This window comes from Orcinus orca, chromosome 1 (genome assembly GCF_937001465.1).
Source record: "Orcinus orca chromosome 1, mOrcOrc1.1, whole genome shotgun sequence".
Lineage (NCBI taxonomy): Eukaryota > Metazoa > Chordata > Mammalia > Artiodactyla > Delphinidae > Orcinus > Orcinus orca.
The window spans coordinates 164,590,792-164,613,300 of NC_064559.1; the positions used below are offsets into that span (position 1 = coordinate 164,590,792).

Genomic DNA, 22,509 nt, shown 5'->3' on the forward strand with positions numbered 1-22,509 from the left:
TGAGAGAGCCGTGATTTGAAATGAGGATGTCTGGCTCTAAAGCTTATACCTTCTTACACATCTAGCAGAGTGCACTACACATTTTTGTTTGCAGTCATCAAAAACTTGAGCCTCTAGGGGCATAGACTTTGTCTCATTCATCTGTTGCCAGTGAGTAATAGCATCTGGCACAGAAGCGATGCTCGGTAAGGGATGAATGAATAAATGAATGAAATGCAAGCCATGTTTCGTCAATAGGAAAGCATTATATGATGGTTAGCTATTGCTGTTGTTTTTTTTTTTTTCTATTTTAGGTGTGTCCTCAAATAATTCTCAACCCCACATAATGGAAAGGCCTCAGTTTGTCCATCATGTGGAGAGAAGAAATGGGCTGAATTATCTCCAATGTCCTCATATCTAAGTGTCAGACTGATGAAAGAAGGCATGATAGAGGAGGTATCAGAAGTTGAAGTTAATGATATTCCAGGAGGTGAATATCAGAAGCCTTAGGGCATTCCAGGTTTTAAGAACCACATAAGCAATGTCCCAACCTGTGACTCCTTTGATGGGAGTTTGCCGAAGTTAGAGATGTGAATTCCTATGTATTCTTTCTTCTTTTTTTTCTAACTATATGAACATGGACAAGCTATTTGAACTCTGTGACCTTCATCTTTGTCATCCGGGAAATGGATATGGTTGAGTCGTTGTGAAGAGGGGGTAAAGTTTATGAAACATCTCACAAGAAAGATGTGCTCAGTTCACAGTAACTTTATTGTCTTCATTTTATGTGGATGTGTTTGAACTTCTGGTTGATGTGTCTCGGCAAAATATTATGCTAATAATGATTGAGAAAGCTGTTACGAGGTGTGGGCGCACCGTACGAAGAAGTATGGAAGCCTCTTTCTGTACACGCATGAGTTAACAGAAGAGACATTGTGAAATCATTTTTTGATAATTGCCCCCGAGTCACTGCTTGATACAAAGCAATTACTCTGGAGTCTCACTGTAAAACAGCCCATGGAATTGGGTGTAAGGAGGGTCTTGGACCCGGGCCAAAGTCATATTAAATGCTGGAAATGCCGGAGAGGCTCAGGGCTAATACTATTCTAACAAGAATGTCAGACATAAACTCCTAGTGGGTGATGATCGTTTGTTGATGACCTAGTGTGTATCAAAATCCGTATTGGCTACTTTATACGTGTCATCATGTTTATTTATCTTAATGCCCCTTTGGGATTGGTTATTTTTAACTCTTTTTTTTTTTTTTTTTTCTCCCTGAGAAAATGGAGTCTCAGAGAGAACTGTGTAATTTGCCTGAGGATTTAAAAGGATAGAGCCAGAATTTGCATACAGGAGTCTTACCATTCTTTTGTCCGTGGTCTAATGATTTGCCTTTCATAGCATGTAGGTGAACCAGAGAACCAGTCTCGGAGCTGTGGATAGTTAAAGCCAATGGGGCCTGAACACCTACTTATCTGAATCCTGCATTTCTCTCTTTCTAGGTCAGGATCGCAGTGAAGCCACTTTGATAAAGAGGTTTAAAGGTGAAGGGGTCCGGTACAAGGCCAAACTGATCGGGATTGATGAGGTTTCCGCAGCTCGGGGAGACAAGTTATGCCAAGACTCCATGATGAAACTCAAGGTACTGCGCAAGCATTTTAATTTAAATAGTGTGGGTTTGATATGACCAAGAGGAAGAAATGATTACAGTCATTCTGGTAAACATTTTTTTATTCATATACTGGTATATTACTTGGTACACTGAAGACTCACTGCATTTATTTATTGGGAGGACATGTCAATCATTTAGCAAATGTTTGTTGAGCATCTCCTATGTGGAGGTATTTTGCTAGCCCCTGTTGAACAGTTTTTGAGCATATCACATGTTATTCAATTGTATCTTCACTGTGCGATGCCTGCAAAAATAAAAGTACAGAATCATCAAATTGTGCTGTCACTCAGATTTTATAAATTTTCTACTTGATTTTTGAATAAATTTTATATATTTCACCATATGATGAATATGGTAAAAGATGATATATTAATAAAAAAGCTGATTTTATTCATTCTTGAAATTTCTATCAATGTCCCCCAAATACTTTAAAGGGAAAATGTTATAAAAAGTGATATATAACTAGATATTGACATTTGGCGGTATCACGAAGAGATTGATGATTTTTAAATGCTTTAAAGAAGGCTTTTCATTGAGAAAACTAAGAAAGAAATTGAGAAGAATTTTAACATGCAAAATAAGACAATTATGTTATTAAATAGCCTTTAAAAACATACAAAATTGAACATTGTTCCCAGATTCTGGTCTCCATGTAGTCTGTGTCTCTTTTTTTAAAAAGTAATATAAAATATTAGAAAAACAGATGATTTAGCAAGAAGTTTACAAGCTATCTTATGCATTTAAGACCTATAATTTAATTATTTTCCTGATTATAGAATTCAAAAAATGCTCATTGTAAAAATTTTGAAAGTACAGAAAAGTATGAGGGAAAATTAAACTTATCCACAATCCCACCACAAAAAGAAAAATCAGTATCAGCATTTTTGTGTGTAACTAACACTCTCTCTTTGTATTTTTATATACATTTGTGTATATGTATATGAACCATACACATATATGTAGTGTAATTGGAATTACTATTTATAGTTTCATATATTGTTTTCTTTCTCCCTAATAATATATCATGAGCATTTTTTCTTATCTTCTAATAGTCCCTGAGGATACAACTTGGTCAATGTAATTTTTTTTAATGTAAGAAAAAGGGAAGAAAAGAAAAGGAAAGAAAAAAGAAAAGAAGGCTGGCCAAGTGCCTACTAATATTAAATGAGACAATATCTATAAAACACCCTCTACATTGTCTTTTCTTTGATAGATGCTTAATAAAGCACAGGTATTAATTTTTTTTATACTGTACACATTTTCTCAATAGTTTAACATGTATATTAGATGCTAAGACTCCCTGTAGTATGGCTGTAGGAATCATTCTTTTTAAAAACTCTTAATTTTCTAAACTGTGTATCATTACTTTCTTTTTTTTTTTTTTAGCTGTTACACAGCAAACTTTAATAGTTATGAATCTACTACAAGGCATACTAGAAAAAGGTATAGAAGACATTAAAATCATGAGTTCACAGATTGTCTCCTTGGAAGAGGTTAATGTATCCTTTTATAAAAAGTAATTAAGCGGGACTTCCCTGGTGGTGCAGTGGATAAGACTCCACGCTCCCAATGCAGGGGGCCCGGGTTTGATCCCCGGTCAGGGAACTAGATCCCACGTGCATGCCGCAACTAAGAGTTTGCATGCCGCAACAACTAAGACCTGATGCAACCAAATAAATAAATATTAAAATAATAATAATAATTAAGCAATATTGTAAGATTTTAGGACAGTCCAGGAGTGAGCCCCCTTCTTCTGCCAAGTTCAAGTCTGAGTGATAAATACACAAAGGAGTCCAACAGGAAGAATTCTAAATTCCAGCTTCATGACTGATAAATGCTGGTCTGGAGGATGTGACGTAGATACACAGCCACAGGGCATCCTTGAAAGAGACAGGCCATTCCACTTGGTTTGTGGGGTAGTTGGATAACTTCAGCGTTCCATGTTCACCCACCGTGACCCCTGCTCTGCCCCAGAGCAGGACTGTGATTCACGCATGAGATCAGACCAGAACACAACCTCTCTACCAGTGGGTAGATTGCAGAGAGAGAACCCAGAAAGACTGAGCCAAGAAGACCCTAGTCAAGAATGGGGATAAAGGCCTGCATCTTGATTCTTGCTGAAGTTGCTCCTTACTGAGTATGAGGCCAGGCAAATGGAGATTTGCTTTCGACAAATATTAATTGAAAGACATCAAGAAACTCTCCGGTGGCCTGGTTCTCACCCAGAGCCACAAGTCTGCTGAGAACAAGAAAGAGGCTGGTGCATCTTCCCCCAGCATCCTGGTAGATAGCGTTCACCAGGCGTGGGTCACAGAGCACCTCACTGACAGCTGCTTTCATAGAAGCATGGAGGTCTCAGCGTATGTGAGACAGGAGTTGGCCTGTGTGCCCTGAAGTTCTCCCTCAGGATTAACACTGGGCCAGGCTAGCTGTACCAGGCCTGGCCAGGATTGCCGACCTTGGCGTGTGTGTGTGGTGGTGGTGGGGGTGTTACCTGCAGTGAAGTACCCCATCTGTCACCCCTTATAACTGTGAGGTCCCCAAAGCCCTGGAGAGTTGGTCCAACCATAACACGCTCCCGTCAAATGCTCTGAACTTGTTGACGGTTCTTGGTTCCCAGACAATCGTCTTTCGTTATTTGCAAGTTGCAGAGCAGAATGTTGACATTTCTGCTCCCCGTAGTGTTTCTTTAAGAAACACAGAAACATAAACGATCGATTCTCCATTTGGCCACTTGCCCAGGAAGGAAAGACAAAGAAGTACAAAACGCCTGTTAGCCTTGCAAAAGGCCCACTTGTTCATGTCAGGCCATAGGAGAAAAAAATTTTTTTAATCTGTTTTTCTTTGCTAGGCTTTCTGAAGCTGGTGCCTCTTCCTGTTTTAGAGAGTTTTCTCTTGGATTATAGAGATTTAAGAGGGGATTCATAATGTGAGTATGAGTGAGCCATTGCCTGTCCACCAGCGAAGCCTCATTGTCATTGTATTTTAATTTAGTCAACAACGCACTTTTACGTATATTATCTCTTTCGCTCTTATGAGGTAGCTATTAGCTTCCCTGTTTTGTCAATAAAAAATCTGAGGCTCACGGAAGTTATAGGATTTGCCCCAGAACCTTCATTTCATCTGGGATAAGCCCAGAATTCAAGCCTGTGTCTCCAGATGCCCAGTGTTGGATAAGATATAGTTGAGTACCTCGTTCTATTCTGTTTTGTATCTGCGTTGAATCTATCCTGGTTCCCCAACTAGAGTTTAAGCTCCTACCAGTAAGCTACATAGCCCCACATCATTGACTTCCAAAGCAGTCAACTTTCAGAGGTATCGGGCAACATGGTGGTGGTTGAAGCTATGGGAGAGATGGGCTGATTACAGAGCCCTAAGTAAATCTGTTAGTCAGGGTCCTGTAAGAAACACCCAGCCCGACTAGGTCAGATGAGGATACTTTAAGGCAGGAGCGACATACAAAGGTTAGGCAAGGTTAAGGTAGCAAACAAGAGCTGGTGAGGCACTGGAAACTAAAAACAGTGGGAAGCTGTTACCATCCTAGGATGAGATCTATTTACTGGAACTCAGGGAGGGCGAGATTGCGGACAAAGTCCCTTCCCTCGCCAAGTGAGATTATAGAACAAGGATGGGAAGGAGGCTGGATGAAATACCCTGACCTCTCTCCTTCCACCCTCTGGTCTCCCGTCTGTGCCTTCCTGGGTGGCATCCAGAGGGCAGGAAGCTCAGAGGACCTGGCAATGCAGACCACAGGGGCCAGTCTCTGGGCACACAGCAGGGCAGAGGAGGATATCTGTATTCTCCTTCTTACCTCGGAAAAGTGAAACCTAGGATGAGTTTTCCCCCAAAGATCTACAACTGATAACCAGTAGGGCTGAGATTGGAGACCAGGTTTAGTTCATGGAGCTTTCTGGAATAGCATTCTAGGTTTTCAGCCATTCAGGTTGCACACCTGCTTGACGTGTTCCCTGGAGATCACAGTCATCCCATTGTGTGCATACACCCTGCTGGGTGAGGTTTCTCAGAGTCCTTTCCTGTGCATCATCTTATTGGATTCTCACGGCAACCCCTGAGCTGGACAGGGCAGGCTATCAACCCTGGCTGGCGTGCCTGACCCCTTCCCTGTGTATAAAATCCTCCAGCAAGATGCTGCCTCTGTGTAACTCCCTTAGGGACACCCGCATCAGTCACTCCATACAGTGCCCAGCACATGGCATTGCTTCGTAGAATCAGTATTAGTATTAGAGGTGATGGTCACAGTCATTTGCTGAGCTCTCCTTGCATGCTGCACCCCATGCTAGGTGCGGTATGTGCACGCTTCACTCTTAGGAAATAAGAAGTATTCTCATTTTAGAGTTCTCCTTCACTACTGAGTTTGGAAGCTGGTGGTTCCACCTTTTTTTCATCCATGCCTCCCCAAAGAGCCCTTCCAGAGGGTTATAATAGAAGCAGCCCTAACACTGGAATCCGAAAGGTCACTGTTTGAATTCCCTCTATATGTCTTCGTAGTTCCTTGAGGTTTGGGGTGTTCACTTGGCCCCCCGATCTTATGTTTGGTCATTTGTAAAATAAGGGAGATGATTTTTCCTTCCCAGGAATGTGGGATGGGCTGAATTATATGACGTGTAAGAGAACTCCTACCATTTGGTAGGTACCCAAGAAAACATCTGACTCCTTCATTTCCAGGGGGCCAGCAGTGACTTTGTAGGTCAGGTGGCTAATATTAGGCACAGAAACCCCAAAAGACACCTACCTCCATATCTTCCGATTCCCCAGCCAGCCCTGTCCCTTGGCCCTTTGTCAGTGCTACATAACAGCACTGAATCGTCTGTGGGGAGGTGAGCCCTTGCAGTGTGCTGTCTGGTGGCAGGCTTGCTTCGACTTCATGCAGGTTTTCAGGGCTTAACTCAGGGTCCTGTCTCTCAACATGCCTGATGAAACCGGAGTTTTATTTCCCCAAGGATCACACCATGTGGATCATCCTTCTCTCTTGCATTTGTCCTGGGAAGCTGTACATCAGCAGCCCCAAGCAGAAGTGCTCCTGAAACATGCACGCTGGCTCCTCCCATCCCTCTTTATCTGCAGCCACCTTCTGCCAGGGAGTTCTTTGATAGCCACCTGGTCAGCATCACTGTGTGCTGGGAATTAGCACAATTTGATGTTGTGGTAATTCTAAGAGCTGGGGGTTGTTAGGACCATCTTGGAGATGGGGACATTAAAGCTACTCTTCTTGGGGCTTCCCTGGTGGCGCAGTGGTTGAGAGTCCGCCTGCCGATGCAGGGGACACGGGTTCGTGCCCCGGTCCGGGAGGATCCCACATGCCGCGGAGCGGCTGGGCCCATGAGCCATGGCCGCTGAGCCTGCGTGTCCGGAGCCTGTGCTCCGCAACGGGAGAGGCCACAGCAGTGAGAGGCCCGCGTACCGCAAAAAAAAAAAAAAGCAAGTGTCTTTACTCTTAACTTGCATAATATCAACTTTGGCGAGGACTCTTGATAGCACATTCATGTAACAATAATTTCCTGAGTGTCTCCTGACCTTCAGGGACAGTCCAGGGACTGTCCTGGGTACGAGGAAGAGAGCCGTGAGCAGCGTAATATACCTACCTTTTGTGACACCTACCTTCTAATTGACTCATACACATATCTTCAGTTTACAAAAAATTTGGGGAAACAGATTTTTAAGAAGTGGAATGCACTTGGTAGGCACTTTCCTTGAAAGCTCAGGAATGATTGGAAAAATGGTAGAAGAACATACAAAATGTGTGGGTAAAAACGGCAAGCCTTAGACATATGACCATAACATTTTTCCAAACAAAATTGAGACATGCAGTCTGGCAATATATTTTCTTTTCTTTGTGATCTCTAAAATTAATTCATATGAAAACTTTTCCCAGAAGTATAAAATTAAAATCACATTTAGGAATGTATTCCACGACTCATCTTTATTTAAAAGGTTAAAACCATATCTAATACAAAACCCAGCAAAGATTTTAACAAGAGGACTATATTCTATTTATCCTGGGGTCTCGAATTCTGAACTGAGCATCTAGGCACAAAGTAGACACTCTATAAATCTTGGTTCGTCCAATGAATACATGTTCAAATATCTGTTTGTACAGTTTTCGAGCAGTGAGGACAAGTATTACCCTAAAACATCAAGAAAATGCAAGCCCGTCGGGGAAGGCAGCATGGAAGCGGGGAGGGAATGGAGTGTGCATGATTGGTGGCTTCGGTTCATGATGTCTGACATGCCTTTGCTTTGGGACCGGAGGGAATTTTCAAATGAAAACACTAAAGTAAAAAGCACATCCTTCCTTTCAACAGGGCGTTGTTGCTGGCGCTCGTTCCAAAGGAGAACACAAACAGAAAATCTTTTTAACCATCTCCTTTGGAGGAATCAAAATCTTTGATGAGAAGACAGGGGTAAGTAAAAGAATAACATGGCATGGTGAAGTTGAACCCACTGACAGATGTGCCCTTGAAAGCCTCTACTCTCTGGGCAGGGATATCAAACGAGCATAAAAACAGATAAAGCAGCTGACAAACTTGATCAACTGTGATTGTCCGTCAGAGGGAGGCTCTTTCCTGACTTGGCCACAGTGTGGCTGCACCAACACAGTGTGACTGTGTTTCTTGCAGTGTAATTGGGATAAAAGTGTCACACAGTCCTGGTAATGCAATAGGGAGATTGATGTGCTTTGAAGAGCGGTGGCTAATGTGACAGTTTAAGTTAAATTTCTTTGTGTGCCGGCAGCTTTAATGACATGCATCCTAGAGGGAGACGCACGGGGGTCAGTTGACTTGGTCAAAGCGTCCAGACTCTCTTGAGTTGAACCCGTGGCACCTCGCAATTGCTGTCGTCAAAAAGAATAAATGGAGTTTTCAATCTTGAAAAATCTCTATCGCTGCATGATCGGGAAATGTAAGGACTGATCTGTTTGTTAAACCCACTGAAGTAGTGGTTTGTATTTTCACCAACCTCCGGGCAGCAGTTAGCTCCCAGCTTCATCCCCAGGACTTGCCTTGCGTTGTTGGCCTTGTTCATTGATGGTAAGGGAAAAACAGAAAAGCGTTCTGTTCTTTGATCTGTTTTGTCCAGAGAGCAAGAGTCAAGTGGACATGTTTTCCTTTTATTCGTTCAATGCTTTATATAGCTTCTAACACACCTCCGCCTATGTCACCTCCTTTGAACTTCACGGGTAATTTGTCAAGCACTGTATAAACAATACTCAACCAGCCAAGTTACCTAACCTTGTCATTTTGCATTATAATTTTCTCGCCTTTGTTTTGACTCATATTAGGATAGCAGTGGGTAGTAGGATGATAATTTAACAGTAAAGAATGGATTTTCTTGAAGAAAAGTTATTCCTGAATAATAATGGCACAGACATTTGTACACCCATGTTCATAGAAGCATTATTCACAATGGCCAAAAGGTAGAAGCAACCCAACTGTCCATCTATGGATGAATGGATAGACAAAATATGGTGTGTGTGTGTGTGTGTATAATGGAATATTATTAAGCAGTAAAAAGGAAGTTCTGACCTATGCTACAACATGGAAGACGTTATGCAAAGTAAAAAAAGCCAGTGACACATAGACAAATTCAGCAGGATTCCACTTAATGAGGTATCTAGAGGAGTCAAATTCACAGAGACAGAAAGTAGAATGGTGGTTGACTGGGCCTGGGGGGAGGGGTGGTAAAGAGTTAGTGTTTAATGAGCACAGAGTTAAAAGTCTGGGGAGAGGGAAACAGTGCTGTTGATGGATGGCTGCTCAACAATATGAGTGTACTTTATGCCACTAAAAATGGTTATAATGGTAAATTTTATGTTATGTATGTATTACCACCATAAGAAAATCTAGTAGTAACAATGACCATTTGTTGAGTACATACTAGGTACCTATTAGTCACTTTGCATACATTATTCAGTTTTGTCCTCACAAGGGTCCTATGAGAGAGTAATAATAACAGGTACTGCGTCAAGCACATAGTACGTTCCAGTCATTGTTGTACGCCCTTTAGAAGTACCAATCCATTTAATCCTTACAACAACCCTGTGAGTAGATAGTGTTGTCATCTCCATTTTATAGTTGAAGCTATTAAGGAGAGAAAAGTAACTTGCTGGAAGTAGGTGGTGGTGGAGACAGGATTACAACCTAGGTTGTCTGGCTTATGAGTCCAACCACAATGTCTTATCTCTCAGGGTAAGTGACTTTCTCATGTTCATCCAGCATGTAGGAGGCAGAGCTGGGATTTAGCCTCCAGTTGACCTGAATCAAAAATCAAAGCAATTGACCTCTATGTTATAGGAAAGGGGGACCTACCTGGGGATGCCGTGGTAAAGGGAGTTTAAGATGTGGGCACAAGCATCGGTAGTCAAGGAGCTTGAAGGCAGCAAGATTACGAGCCTAATGTAAGCCTCTTCTGCTTTAATAAAATTATGGTTTCTAAAATTAGGGAAGATTTTCCTTTTCCTGGGCAGACTATCATTTGGAGACCTGTGCTCAGTTCTGAACCTCACATTTTAGAAAAGATATAATCGAATCAAAGTATATCCTGATGAGGGGACCAGGGCAGTTGGGGGACTGAATACTATGCTGGGCCAACACTTCTGAACACAGATGTGGCCACGTGGGATCCTGGGTAACACACAGGAGGCAGAGAGCTTTGGGCTTGTAGAAACTTGGAGGATATCATTGATCCCTTAGCCTCCTTCATGGTAGGGATCCAAGGAGCGTGGATCAAGCCTATCTGAGAGATGCTTTCACAAGGATCTATATGCCCAATATAAGTCATGATCTCTAGTCTCTTCCCAAGTCCATGCCTGCCCATCACATGACACTGGCATCACCAAAGGGACTGGAGTAAACCAGAGTATCAGATATTTTCTTTTGTCTAGGGCCATGTGTTTGGCTTTGCTATTCCATCATGTACCCTACCATCAAATAGTTCTCATCACCAAACTTTAACTAATGAGAAGAGGTAGTTTATATTCTTTACCTTTCTCTAAATCCTCACGCAAGGATGGCTAACCTGGCCCCAAAGAAAGATACCACCAAACCTTATAATGTGATTTTTTTGATTCTTTATCTGGACACAAAGAGAACAGCAGTAAAGTCATTACTTCAGCTCAAAGCCATTTGGCTTTGTTGAAAAAAAATGTCATCTCCTACTGGAGAATCGGGGTGAAGGCAGAGTTAAATGTTTTCTGTCTGGCTTCGTCTGCTCCAGTTCTGTTTGATTAACCTTAGGCCCTGTATCATTGGGCTTCTGCTACCCTAGCTTGTTAATTTGTCTCAACACAAGCCTGGGGAAAAGTGGTGGAGAGAATCGAACATTTAAGCCTGAACTAGAGAGGATGGTGGGAGCAAGGCCCTCCATATTAATAGCGTTCATCTCTCCAAAGAGTTGTCTAGTAGAAAAAGCAGCTGACTTGTTCTGTGTGACTCAAGGGACAGAACCGAGACCAGGTGATAGAAGTTTCTAGGAAGCAGTTTCAGTTTATGAGGAAGAAGAATTTCCTTCGAGTCAGAGCTGTTCAGCATGTAGATGGACCACCTTCTGTGCAAGGGAGTTCACCAGCCCTAGGAGGATTCAAGCAACAGTCATTTTATGGGGATATTTTGGAAGGAAGTCAAGTAGAAGGTGAGATGTTGACCAAAGTCACATCTTTGGGGAATCACCAAAGTTGATTCCCCAGACTAGTTGAATAGTCTGTTTCTCCCTTAAAGTCAACCCTATCGATGTGATTTATCTTCAGATAAATGGAGGTTTTTCAAAACCTCCATTGGAGATTATGAGCAGGAACAGTTTACTGAACCTTTGTCGTTGCACAGCAGGGACCGGCTGAATTATGCGGGATAAGAGTCTAAGTGAAGTGTTTTGTCCTACATATCAAAGAAATGGAAAACGAGGTCTTTGTCATTTGGAATGACAAATTTTAGTTGTTTATCATGTCTAAAGTATTCCTGCTCAAGCTTGGCTGCACTATTTTTTTCAAAACCGAGAAAAGAAACATTAGCAGAACGTGACAATAGCTACAATTTTAAAAATCCAAAAGCTGTCAGAAGCGTTTTGATCCCAATTAAAGAGACCCTTTGCAGCAATTTACACCTTGTCTTGAATTTCAAAGGGTTCTTGATCCCAAACCTTATGTGAGTATATTTTATTAGTAGTATGTTGCAGGAAATAAATCAATAACAAAAGCTGTTCATACGTTCAGATATCTAGGTATTGCTAATATGTCAAAAGGATCAGTGAGAATGCAGAATATGTCATAAATGAACTCACTGTTACTAGTAATAGTAGGAGTGGTAGCAGTAGCAGTAGGAGTAGAAATGGTTTCATGTCAGTATGTTACTAGCTCCTCAAATCAGACCAGTGGACACCAAGGCAGGAGCGATGTCATCTTCATTTCACAAATAAGGAAACAGATTCTGGGAGTGTTCCTGACTTGGCTGGAGACTCAGATCAGACCTTCCAACCCCAAATCCTATGTCTTTCCAGGGAAACTCACTAGCTTTCTTCTCTCCCCACTTATAATTTTATTCCATAGAATTATTATAATTTGTGCCATTAAAAAGTCAGAAATATTGGGACTTCCCTGGTGGCTCAGTGGTTAAGAATCTGCCTGCCAATGCAGGGTACACAGGTTTGAGCCCTGGTCCGGGAATATCACACATGCCGCGGAGCAACTAAGACTTTGCACCACAACTACTGAGCCTGTGCTCTAGAGCCCATGAGCCACAACTACTGAGCCCGCATGCTGCTACTACTGAAGCCACGCGCCTAGAGCCCGTGCTCCGCAACAAAGAGAAGCCACTGCAGTGAGAAGCCCACACACCGCAACAAAGAGTAGCCCCCGCTCACCGCAACTAGAGAAAGCCTGTGCGCGGCAACAAAGACCCAACACAGCCAAAAATAAATACATAAATAAATAAATGTTTAAAAATCATAAATATTGCAGGAGCCTAAAGATAAGTCTGTTTCTCAGGATAGAGGGCAGTGGTCTGTATCATCTCTTCCAGATAATGAAACATCTTGTTGCCACAATCACAGATGGATTTTGCTTGTTCATTTAGTTTAGCCAGCACTGATTGGCACTATTATTTGCACCATTCTAAGTACATTATAGCAATTCTATGAAGTAAATGCTATTATCATCACCATTTTACAGATGAGAAAACTGAGGTCCAAATAATTAATTACACAGCTCTCAAGTGGCAGAGCTGAGATTCAAACCCAGGTAGTCTCGTCCAGAGTACTTAATGCTAGTAATATATCACACCTTTCTTAGTGTGTTTGGGCTGCTATAACAAAAATACTGTAAACTAGGTGGCTTATAAGCAGCAAATGTTTATTTCACAGTCCTAGAGGCTGGAAAGTCCAGGATCATAGCCCCAGGATTTGGTGTCTGGTGAGTGCCCACTTCCTCATAGATGGTGCCTTTTTCTGTGTCCTCTTATGATGCAAGGGGGAGAGGGGGAGGATGCTTACTAGGACCTCTTTTATAAGGGTACTAATCCCATGTATAAGGGCTCCACCCTCATGACCTAATAAGCTCTCAAAGGCCCCACCTCCTAATACCATCACCTTGAGGGTTAGAATTTCAGCATATGAAATTTGAGGGGATATAAACATTTCAGACCATAGCAATATCAAAGTTTATAAACGATTTCCTTTTATATGTCTTAGAGCAGATTGAGTATTATCCCTGTCTTACTGTCACCATTATTCACTTTCATTTTAATGAGCTTTCCTGAGTGAAGATAAAAGGGGTGGAGTTACAACTGGGACTGTCTTGTGGATAGAATGTTGGCAGTGTAACCAGTACCTGGTCAGGCAAGAGCATATCGGATGCCTGTTTTACGCCACACGATTATCTGTTTCCTGAGGATTCAAAGATGAAGAAGATGTGTCCTTGCCCCTGAGGTGTTCACAGTCTGGTGGCGAAACCAGACTCACAAAATGAACTAACAGCTGCTGAGACACAGGTGTGAATGGAGTTGTCGGTACTCAGGGGATGGAGACCGAGCTTTGCCTGAAATAGTCAGGGGTTTTCACAGAAAAGGGCACACTGACTTGGCAGTGGAGGAGTGAGTTGGAGAGGACCAGGTAAACGAAACGAGTCAGGGAAGAGAAAAACGTATTTCTAAATGCACAAATGTCTAAAGGAGAAAGATATGTGTGTGTGTTCATTTTTCCCTTCAGGAAATATTTATTGAACACGTCTGTCAACACACATATGAACAAGGCTGTATCTTTGTGTTCATCACTGTTATCTATCTGGTTAGCACATGATGTCCACATAGTAGGTGCTCAGTAGTACTTACTGCACAGAAAATAAAATGACTTAGTGATTACGACTCAGCAAATGTACACAGAAAAACTAGGGCATAGCAGGGGAGAGGTGGAGAGTGGCCCAGGATTGAATATTGTCCCTCATAATAGAGGGGTAATGATGTTTTAACTGTAATGGCTGCACTTACATTTCACGGCTGATTTAATAATTTATTCTTCAGTGAAAACCAGATATCACCTTATTCGTGTCTCTTCAAAAACAGGACTGTTCTTCCTTTATTTCTAACTAGATATTTTGAGTGGACTTGGGGAGAGCAGCTGAGGTGGAGCAAAGGAAACTGGTCCTAGGGAGGGAGACAGGTAGGAAGATGAAGGCGTTGCAGAGCAGGATGCTGGGACCTGGGACACCCCTGTCATCCTGAGAGCCATTGAAACAGTACATAGGACTCTCACAAGATGACTAGCCTATAAGCAGGACCGTCTATAGCAGGCTTTTGTGGATTCTGTCTCATTGGACACCCAACAATTCTTGGAGGTTTTATGACCCCTTTTTACAGACGAGTCATCTAAGGTACAAGTAGGGTGAGTGGCTTGCCCGAGGCTACTATGAGTAGCAAGAATTGAATTCAAATTCACATTTATAACTCCTAAGCTTGTTTTGTTTCTTTTCCTCCAGAGATTCTCCACTTGACTGGTTCTATCCCCAGAAGGGGTTGCTTTGGAACTTTACGTAGGCATTTTGGGTGGTCACGACTTTTGGGGAAGGGGGTGGTGATGCAGGAATTTACTAGGGGCAAGGACGCTAGCCACTCTGCAATGTACAGGACATTCACTCACAACACAAATGTTTCCTGTGCCATGTGACTTTAAATGTCTTATCACACATTCATGTAGATGAAAAACCTGTTTATAATTACCTGAATCTAGAACCTAACTCTACTTGATCTATAAAAAAAAAGTGATTTTGTACAATATTCATAGTAGTGAGTTTTCCAGAAATGCAGCTAAACAGAGAGAAAGATGTGCTTTGTTCTGTTGAAACCTCATCAAGAGTTGGTCATCACTTTGGAAAACCCCTCCCCCGTGAGGCTTTTCATATTTGAGTCACCAGCAGGGCACCACTCCATCAGTTTCAGGTATAGCTGTGTTCACCATAACTGGACTTATATGACGCATCTTTAAAAATGTCAAATATAAAGGGAAGAGTTGAATGATCTCTTAAAACTGAATTTATTCACTATAAGAAAAGCACAGACATAAGACAGTGTCATTATGTTCTTCTATTGTAGTTGTAACTAAGCCTTTATATGTTGAAATTCATACTCTTTTTAATTAGAAATCATCTTCTTTTATTTCTCCTTTATAAGTAGGATATTTTGACTTGCTTAAACTTCATGTGTACAGGTAGATTATATAATCATTTCCAGATAATAAAAGAATTACAAAATATTGGTTTATAAGAAGGAGGTGTTGGGTCAGATAAGGTTAAGAATCCCTGTCTAGACCATGCTGCCATTTTCATTGGTTCATTCATTCATTCATTCCACAAATGCTTATTGAGTGAAAGGGATATTCTACGTGATGGATAGGGATGAACTAGCCTGAAACCTTTTTTTCAAGGAACCTACAACCTAGGAGGCAAGACCTATGTATATAACTAAAAACTCAAAGCAAGAATAACAATATGATAAGAGAAAAATATAAAATTATCATGAGAGTTCAAAAGAAGAAATGGGGCTTCCCTGGTGGCGCAGTGGTTGAGAGTCTGCCTGCCGATGCAGGGGACACGGGTTCGTACCCCAGTCTGGGAGGATGCCACATGCCGTGGAGTGGCTGGGCCCGTGAGCCATGGCCGCTGAGCCTGCGTGTCCGGAGCCTGTGTTCCACAACGGGAGAGGCCGTGACAGTGAGAGGCCCGCGTACCGCCAAAAAAAAAAAAAAAAAAAAAGTTAAAAAAAAAAAAGAAGAAGAAATGATTTCTTCCATCTGAAAAGAAATATGGAATGATTTAGGAACAAAGGGCTGAACTTTGAAGGATGGGCAGGGTTTCAAGTGAGAGATACAAGAGGACCAGTATCCAGGCGAAGGGAATTATGGGGAGTGTTTACTAAGGCCCTAAAGTGAGAAAGTCATGAAGAAGGGCAGGTGTGGAGAAGAGTTGAGATGTCTGGATATTCTGGATTGGAGGATGTGTGATTGCTATCAGTGAGAGAAAACTGAGAGGGTTGGCAGGGCCCTATTGCGAGGCCTGGAATGTACGACTAAAGAGTTTTGGTTGAATCATGTCCATTACAGCCTGAGTTATTATTCATTGTACTCTGTGGCCCTGAAGCTGCACTAGCTATACAGAGAGGTAGGTACAGTGACTCTAAGGCCACCCTCGACCCATCAGATGTCTTTGCGCAAATCAGGGAAAAGTCCCTTTCTTTAAGGCTCATTGCCCGGGATGACTTTTGCTGGGAAACGGTTGCAATAAGTGTACATGTTTTTGATGACTATACGATGACTACCTCCCCGTAGATCTATGCAGTGTACCCCCTGGCCAGCTGTACGTAGCAGACCTGGGAGTATCATTTTGTGCATGAGCAGAATGCCGGGGGTACCATCTTGCCAGTTCCTGTACCGACCATTCACTGCCCCGCTTGCAGGACTAGCAAAAGGAGACCCCTCCACTCTGTATATCCCTTTGCCCTTCTTCACTCAGTGAACACCTCAAGGTCCAGTAATGTCAACAACAGTAGCAACAGCAACACAGCACGACAATGACCACTTATCAAGCCCTTTCTCAAGCCAGGTGCTTTAGTAAACTAAGTGCTTTATGCATTTCATCCTCTGAGCAGTATTCATGTTGGGTCTGTCTGAATCCACAGCCCACACTCCTCACTGGTATGGTACTGGCACCAGAGAGTGGGCATGGTGGAAGGAGCTGCCTTGGATCCGTTCCTGGCCAGCTCTAAAGCAATTTTTATGAATGACTTTGTATCTCTTTTACTCATCTGTAAGATGGGGATAATCAAAGTACCTATGTTTTAGGATTAGTGCAAGATTAAATGAGGATTTAATTTAATCCCCTAAGACTTAGAATAGTGCCTAGTATAATAAAAAGCTCTAGGTGTTAATATTATAATATTAGCTCTATTATCCCCTCTCTGATATGGACTTTCTTATGTCCTCCCTTCAGAATTAAGAAATCCTTTCATATTCCTCCTACAGCATCCTCTGTTCACCTTTATCACAGCACACGGTTGTCTGTATCAGAATGAGTTGACCCATGCTTCCATCAGACTACAGGCTCCACGAGGCCCCTAGTCTCATCCATTGCTGTATCTGCAGGGTTTCGCACAGGTCCTGGTATGTGACAGAGATGCTAATGGCACATTGAAGGAAGGGAGGAAAGTCAGTCAGGGAGAGATGGAACAAAAGCGAGGGAAGGATGGAACAGGAAGTAACGAATAAGTAAACTTATAATGAAATGCTCATTGTCTGGGCTAGATGTTGGAGCCCAAGACGCTACGTATCAAAGATGCAAGTTTTGCCATGCAGGCAGTGAGCATGGAAAGAATAATATATGTGATTCAGAGTACCCTGGTCCTAGGATGTCAGGAGTGGAAGGTCCCTTAGGCATTGACTAACCCACTCATTTACAAGTGAAGAAACTCAGAAGCCAAAGAGAAGAGGCGGCTCCTGAAGGACTTCCCTAGTGGCACAGCGGTGAAGACTCCGCACTCCCAATTCAGGGGGCCTGGGTTCAATCCCTGCTTAGGGAACGAGATCCCACATGCATGGTGCGACTAAGACCTGGCGCAGCCAAATAAATAAATAAATAAATGTTAAGGAAAGAAGAAGTAAGTGGCTCTTCAGACCTCCTAGCAAATTGTATGCAAAACACCTAGGCTTGAACATCGACTCTGTGTCACTCTCTAATGCCCACAGAACAGGAAGTGGGAAGCATCCTCTTCCCTTCCTCCTCTTCCTTACTTTGCCTTCCTTCCTCATTACCTTTTTCTCTTTCTCTCTCTACCATCTCCATATTCTTTGCTCATTTGCTTCAATATTCAGGCTCCCAAAGCCCGACAGCTGCCCCAGGTCCATTTTCATATCAAAGAGACTGAACATCTGAGGGGAAAAATTGGGCCTCTGTATGTTTAGTGTCTTGTTGGGTGATATTGGATTTTAATTTATCACCATAAAAAAATCAATTTATAGCTCAAATCCAACATAGTTTTTAGAAATTGGCCCTGTCCGGAAGCTGCCTCTGTTAGATAATTTAGACGGGGGATAATTCATGACGGGGGAAAAAAATGGATATTCATGTTACCCTGGAAAGTGAGACCACGAATGTTTTCAAGCAGATTTGATAAACTCAGAAATGTGCTGTCTTTCCCTTAATGAATCATTTTATCAATTTTGGTCTTTCAGGAGGGAAAGAGGTACTGTTTGCCGGGCTAGCTGCTTTTACATGCTTGATCTCATTTAATTCAATCCCCTAAGAACTCAGCTAAGAAAGTACTATTTGTCCTGTTAAACAGATGAGGAAACTGAGACACAGAGGGGTTAAGGGAATTGCACAAGGCTGAATACCCAGCAAATTGCAGAGCCGGGCACTGGCTCCGACATGGCAGAGTCATAAGGCCTGTGCTCTTTTCAGTTCCCAGTGTGGTCTCTCTCCTTTTCAAGGGCCTACTTAGGGCCTCGGGAAAGCACGTGACCGTGCGTTTATTCTCCAGGGGAGAAATCTAACTGCTCTGAGGGTTTTTGTCAGTGCAGACCAGCCCTGTGACTAAAGGTTTATCAGCTACTCTTGGGGCCTCTGAAGGGTGTGTGAGCTGCTGCTCAAGGTGGCAGTGCCTGGATGTGCAGTGTGACCTCGGGGATGGATCCTCTGCCTGTTCTCTGGGACTCTCTCCTCATCTGAACCCTGGGGTCATTCCTCAGCCTCTTTCTTAAAGGTCCAGTCCAGATAGTGAGCATAGTGGGCTTTACGGTCTCCCGTAACCATTTACTTTGGCCACTGTTATGTGACGGCCCCCGCAGACAGTATGTAGACAAAGGAGCTTGGTGTCTGCTGGCTCTGGTCTGCGTGATTACCGAGGAGTCTTCTAATCTGCTCGTTCTGACCCCATGACGAGCTCTGTAGGAGTGCAGGAGGAGCACCCGCTGAAGATCTCTGGTCTTCATCTCTGGGCCCTTTGTTCCCTTCTCTTTGGTGGCTGACTTTGGGGATGAATGCTTTTTATAAACTTTGATGATAAATATTCAGCTCTGGGAATTGTGTTAGTTATTTCTACCATTTGTGGAACGCTAATTGCCAGACACTGTGCCAAGTGCTTCCCATATATTTTTCTCATTGAATTCTTGCAATCCATTGTTTAGTAACCTATTATCATTCCCATCTTACAGATGAGGTGACTCACCCTCAGGGAGGTTCAGTCACTTGACCAGGACTACTCTTAAATTTTGATCCATTTATTTATTCAGCAGATGTTCACTGAGTACCTACTGTGTGCCAAGGAGTATCCTCAGGGGTGTGCAGACATTGGTAAATAAAAGGAAGGACTCTACCTTGTAGAGTTTACGTTCTAATGTGGGGAGACAGACAAGAAACAATAGACGTACATAAATAATATACTGTGTTAGAAAGTAATCAGTGCTATGAAAAAAGATAAAAAGTATAGCGAGGTCACAGCATTTCCCCACTGTGCTTCCTTTCTCCTTGCAAAAGGGCCTGTGACATACGTGCCTCGTAACTCACAGATATGAACATGCTCTGGGAGCTTCCTATAGTTTTGAGGGTCAACTGAGTAATGGAAGAAGACACTTCGGAAAATTCTCATCCAAATTCCAGGGGCCGTTACACGTGATAAATCAGGGCTGTCAGTTTGGGTGTCTCTGCTTTTATTTGCTTTATATGGGTTCTACTGTTTATTGTTTTTCTATCTCGCACATTTATTTTAAATTTTAATTTAAAACTCATTTTCCATGACTGTGCTTCAGTTATTTAATAGGTGGTTCTATTTTTATGAAGACACCCCTTGCAGGAGCTGTTTGTGTAGAAATGGTGAGGCTATAATTAGGCCCAGCACTGATAAGGTGGTTCTCTGTGCTTCTCTCAAGTACTTCTCCGCGGCAGCCCGAGCTGGAGCAGCATTAATAATTCTGGGGACAATAAAGGAATGTGTTTCCTAGAAGGTGAGCCCAGGTCAAGGTGAGAGCCTGGTAAAATCCACCAGAGAAGAGACTCTGTCTGGGGAAGTGTGCATGGTGGAACCTGGGGCCTGGATGACCAGTGTTATGCAAGGAAGTCTGGGTGTGTTGTCAGAGGGCCTCAATTTGTATCGTCACTCGGTTAAAAAGGTGCAGATCGAGCTGTAATGATAAAAACAACGACGACAATAATAGCGATGATAGCAATAGCACTTACCGTTGTCCCAGATCTTGTCGTAAGTGCTTTACGCACATCTCATTTCATACTTTTATGAATCACTGAACCTCTTAGTGGCTCTGTGTTCTCCTCTGGAGTATATGAGCAGTAATTAACTAGCCAAGCTTTATAGAAGTCTTTCCAAATAGAGGAATTATCTCTGGTTTACACAGGATGGCACTGAGTTTCAGAGAGGTGAAGTGAACTGCTAAGATGTCTCAGTTAATGAGGGCTGCCCTGCCCACCACATTTATTTCATTTCACACTGCTTCGCTGGCCACAACAAGGAAGCTGGTGTGTGAGTCTGTCTTACATGGATGGTTAGATGTTACCTGGAATAAAACACTTCGGTGATATCCTGGCTGACTTTTTCATCATTTGTTCTTTTGTGCTGTAGTTACTGACCTTATTCATTCATTCATTTAAATAAAAATATTTATTTGTATATATGTTGATTCTAGAATTAAAAAATACATATATATATTTTTTAAATTCTAGCATCAACAGTGAGATAAATCTAATGTCCTCCCATTTTTCTGTCTTATGCTCATGGTCACTACTTCTTTCTTGCACCTTTCCCTGCTTTTCTACAGATTAGGAATAACCATGCTAAGCTGGTAAAGCATTTGCATTCCCTGATTAGTTACAAACATGAAAAGTAGAGAGAATTTTAAACAAAGAAACAAACAAAAATCCTAGACTGTGAGTAATTGGAAGCCAGGGTCCATTATTTGGTTACTCTTACATCTACCACCTTCTGGTACGTGGTAAGCTCCCAGGAGATATTTGTGGCATTGCGCTGAATTCCTTCATTCTACAAGTCAAGCAGCCCTCTGATCCACTTCTTGTCTAGCTGTGTCCACCTAAAGCCTTTGGGCATTGTGAGTGGCATCTAAATTCTAAGAATAATTATCTCCCTGAGAACAGTAAATAGCAACTTCATCCCCTCTGCCATGGGCTTCAGTGATACAACCCATTTTACTCAAGCCATATCTGCCCTTCCCAGGGTTCCTTTAACTTCTAGATGAATAGAAGATTATATAAAATGTATGAAAGGTTGCATGTAATATATTCAGTCTCAATTTCCGGTGTTATTAATGATCTTAATGCATAGGTAATTTGTTTCCCCCATTTTCCTTTCTCTTTCCCCATCCATCTAATTTGCCTTTCTCCTTCTTTCTCACCCCTTTTCTATGCTCTCATATGCATATAGATATAGTCACTTTTTTTTCTATTGCTGTATATATTTTCCAAAGGCATTATTAAATACCCAGTATGTATAAGATAGAAAGTACAGCCAGCTATAAAAGTAGTATAATATATTATGTGAATGAGGGAAAGGTAATATCTAATTGAAGGGAAGGAAAGAAACTAACATTTATTGAGCAACTACTATGTGTTGAAGTCTATACTAAATATTACAAGTAAGTTCCTGGAGGATAAAAACTCTTGCCTTCTCCCAGCCATTCTGTGCCCCGCCAGCAGCGGGAGCTTTGCCTAGGGGTAGGAGTCCTTTCAGGGTCCTGGGGTCTGTGCCTCAGAATTTTGATGCCTGGGCACTCTGCAGCCTGGAGCATGTACAACTATGCTTTGATGCAAAGGATGAGAGAGAGGAGGTTAGCCTAGGAGAGCTGGTAAGGTGGTGAGGGATGACCTAGGAGTGTTATATCCACTGTGCTGAGTGAGTTACATGCGTGGTCTCCTTCAGTCCTTATGATCACACTGTGAACTACATATAGGCGTTACCAGCTCCATTCTGGATGGAGCCCTGAACATGGAGGGTGGAGGAGGATAGAAGTGCTCCAGGCACTGAGGACAAAGGCCAGTGACCTCGCAGTTCTGACTCGAGCCCAGGGTTTCAGTCCGTCTGATGAGCCCACATCAGATGCAGCGTGCAGCCATCTCAACTGCAAGCAGCTCCTGTACTTGTAGCTTCAGCCAAATATCTCTTTTGGGATCACCCTAGTACACAGCCTTCCTTCAAGCTGCCTCACTCACATAGCTCAGGGATTTGCTTGGCAGGATGGATTTGACTTCTTAAATGATTTAGAAAACCAGGAGATTTCAAATCTGCAAGAAATTACACCGAAGCCTGGCCTCAATATCTAAACACAAAATGTCTGCACCTCCAGAG

The 22,509-nt window shown here is 42.4% G+C and overlaps 1 protein-coding gene across 5 annotated transcripts in view; it reads left to right on the forward strand.

Annotated features, from left to right (window-relative positions):
- DAB1 (DAB adaptor protein 1) overlaps nucleotides 1-22,509 on the forward strand; it is a 1,168,936-nt gene that overhangs the window by 1,023,504 nt on the left and 122,923 nt on the right. For all 5 annotated transcript variants that reach the window (XM_049698834.1, XM_049698708.1, XM_049698781.1 and 2 more), the window contains 2 exons: nucleotides 1,482-1,621; nucleotides 7,975-8,073. In XM_049698834.1, coding sequence (XP_049554791.1) covers nucleotides 1,482-1,621; nucleotides 7,975-8,073 — 239 coding nt within the window. The remainder of the gene's footprint in view (nucleotides 1-1,481; nucleotides 1,622-7,974; nucleotides 8,074-22,509) is intronic.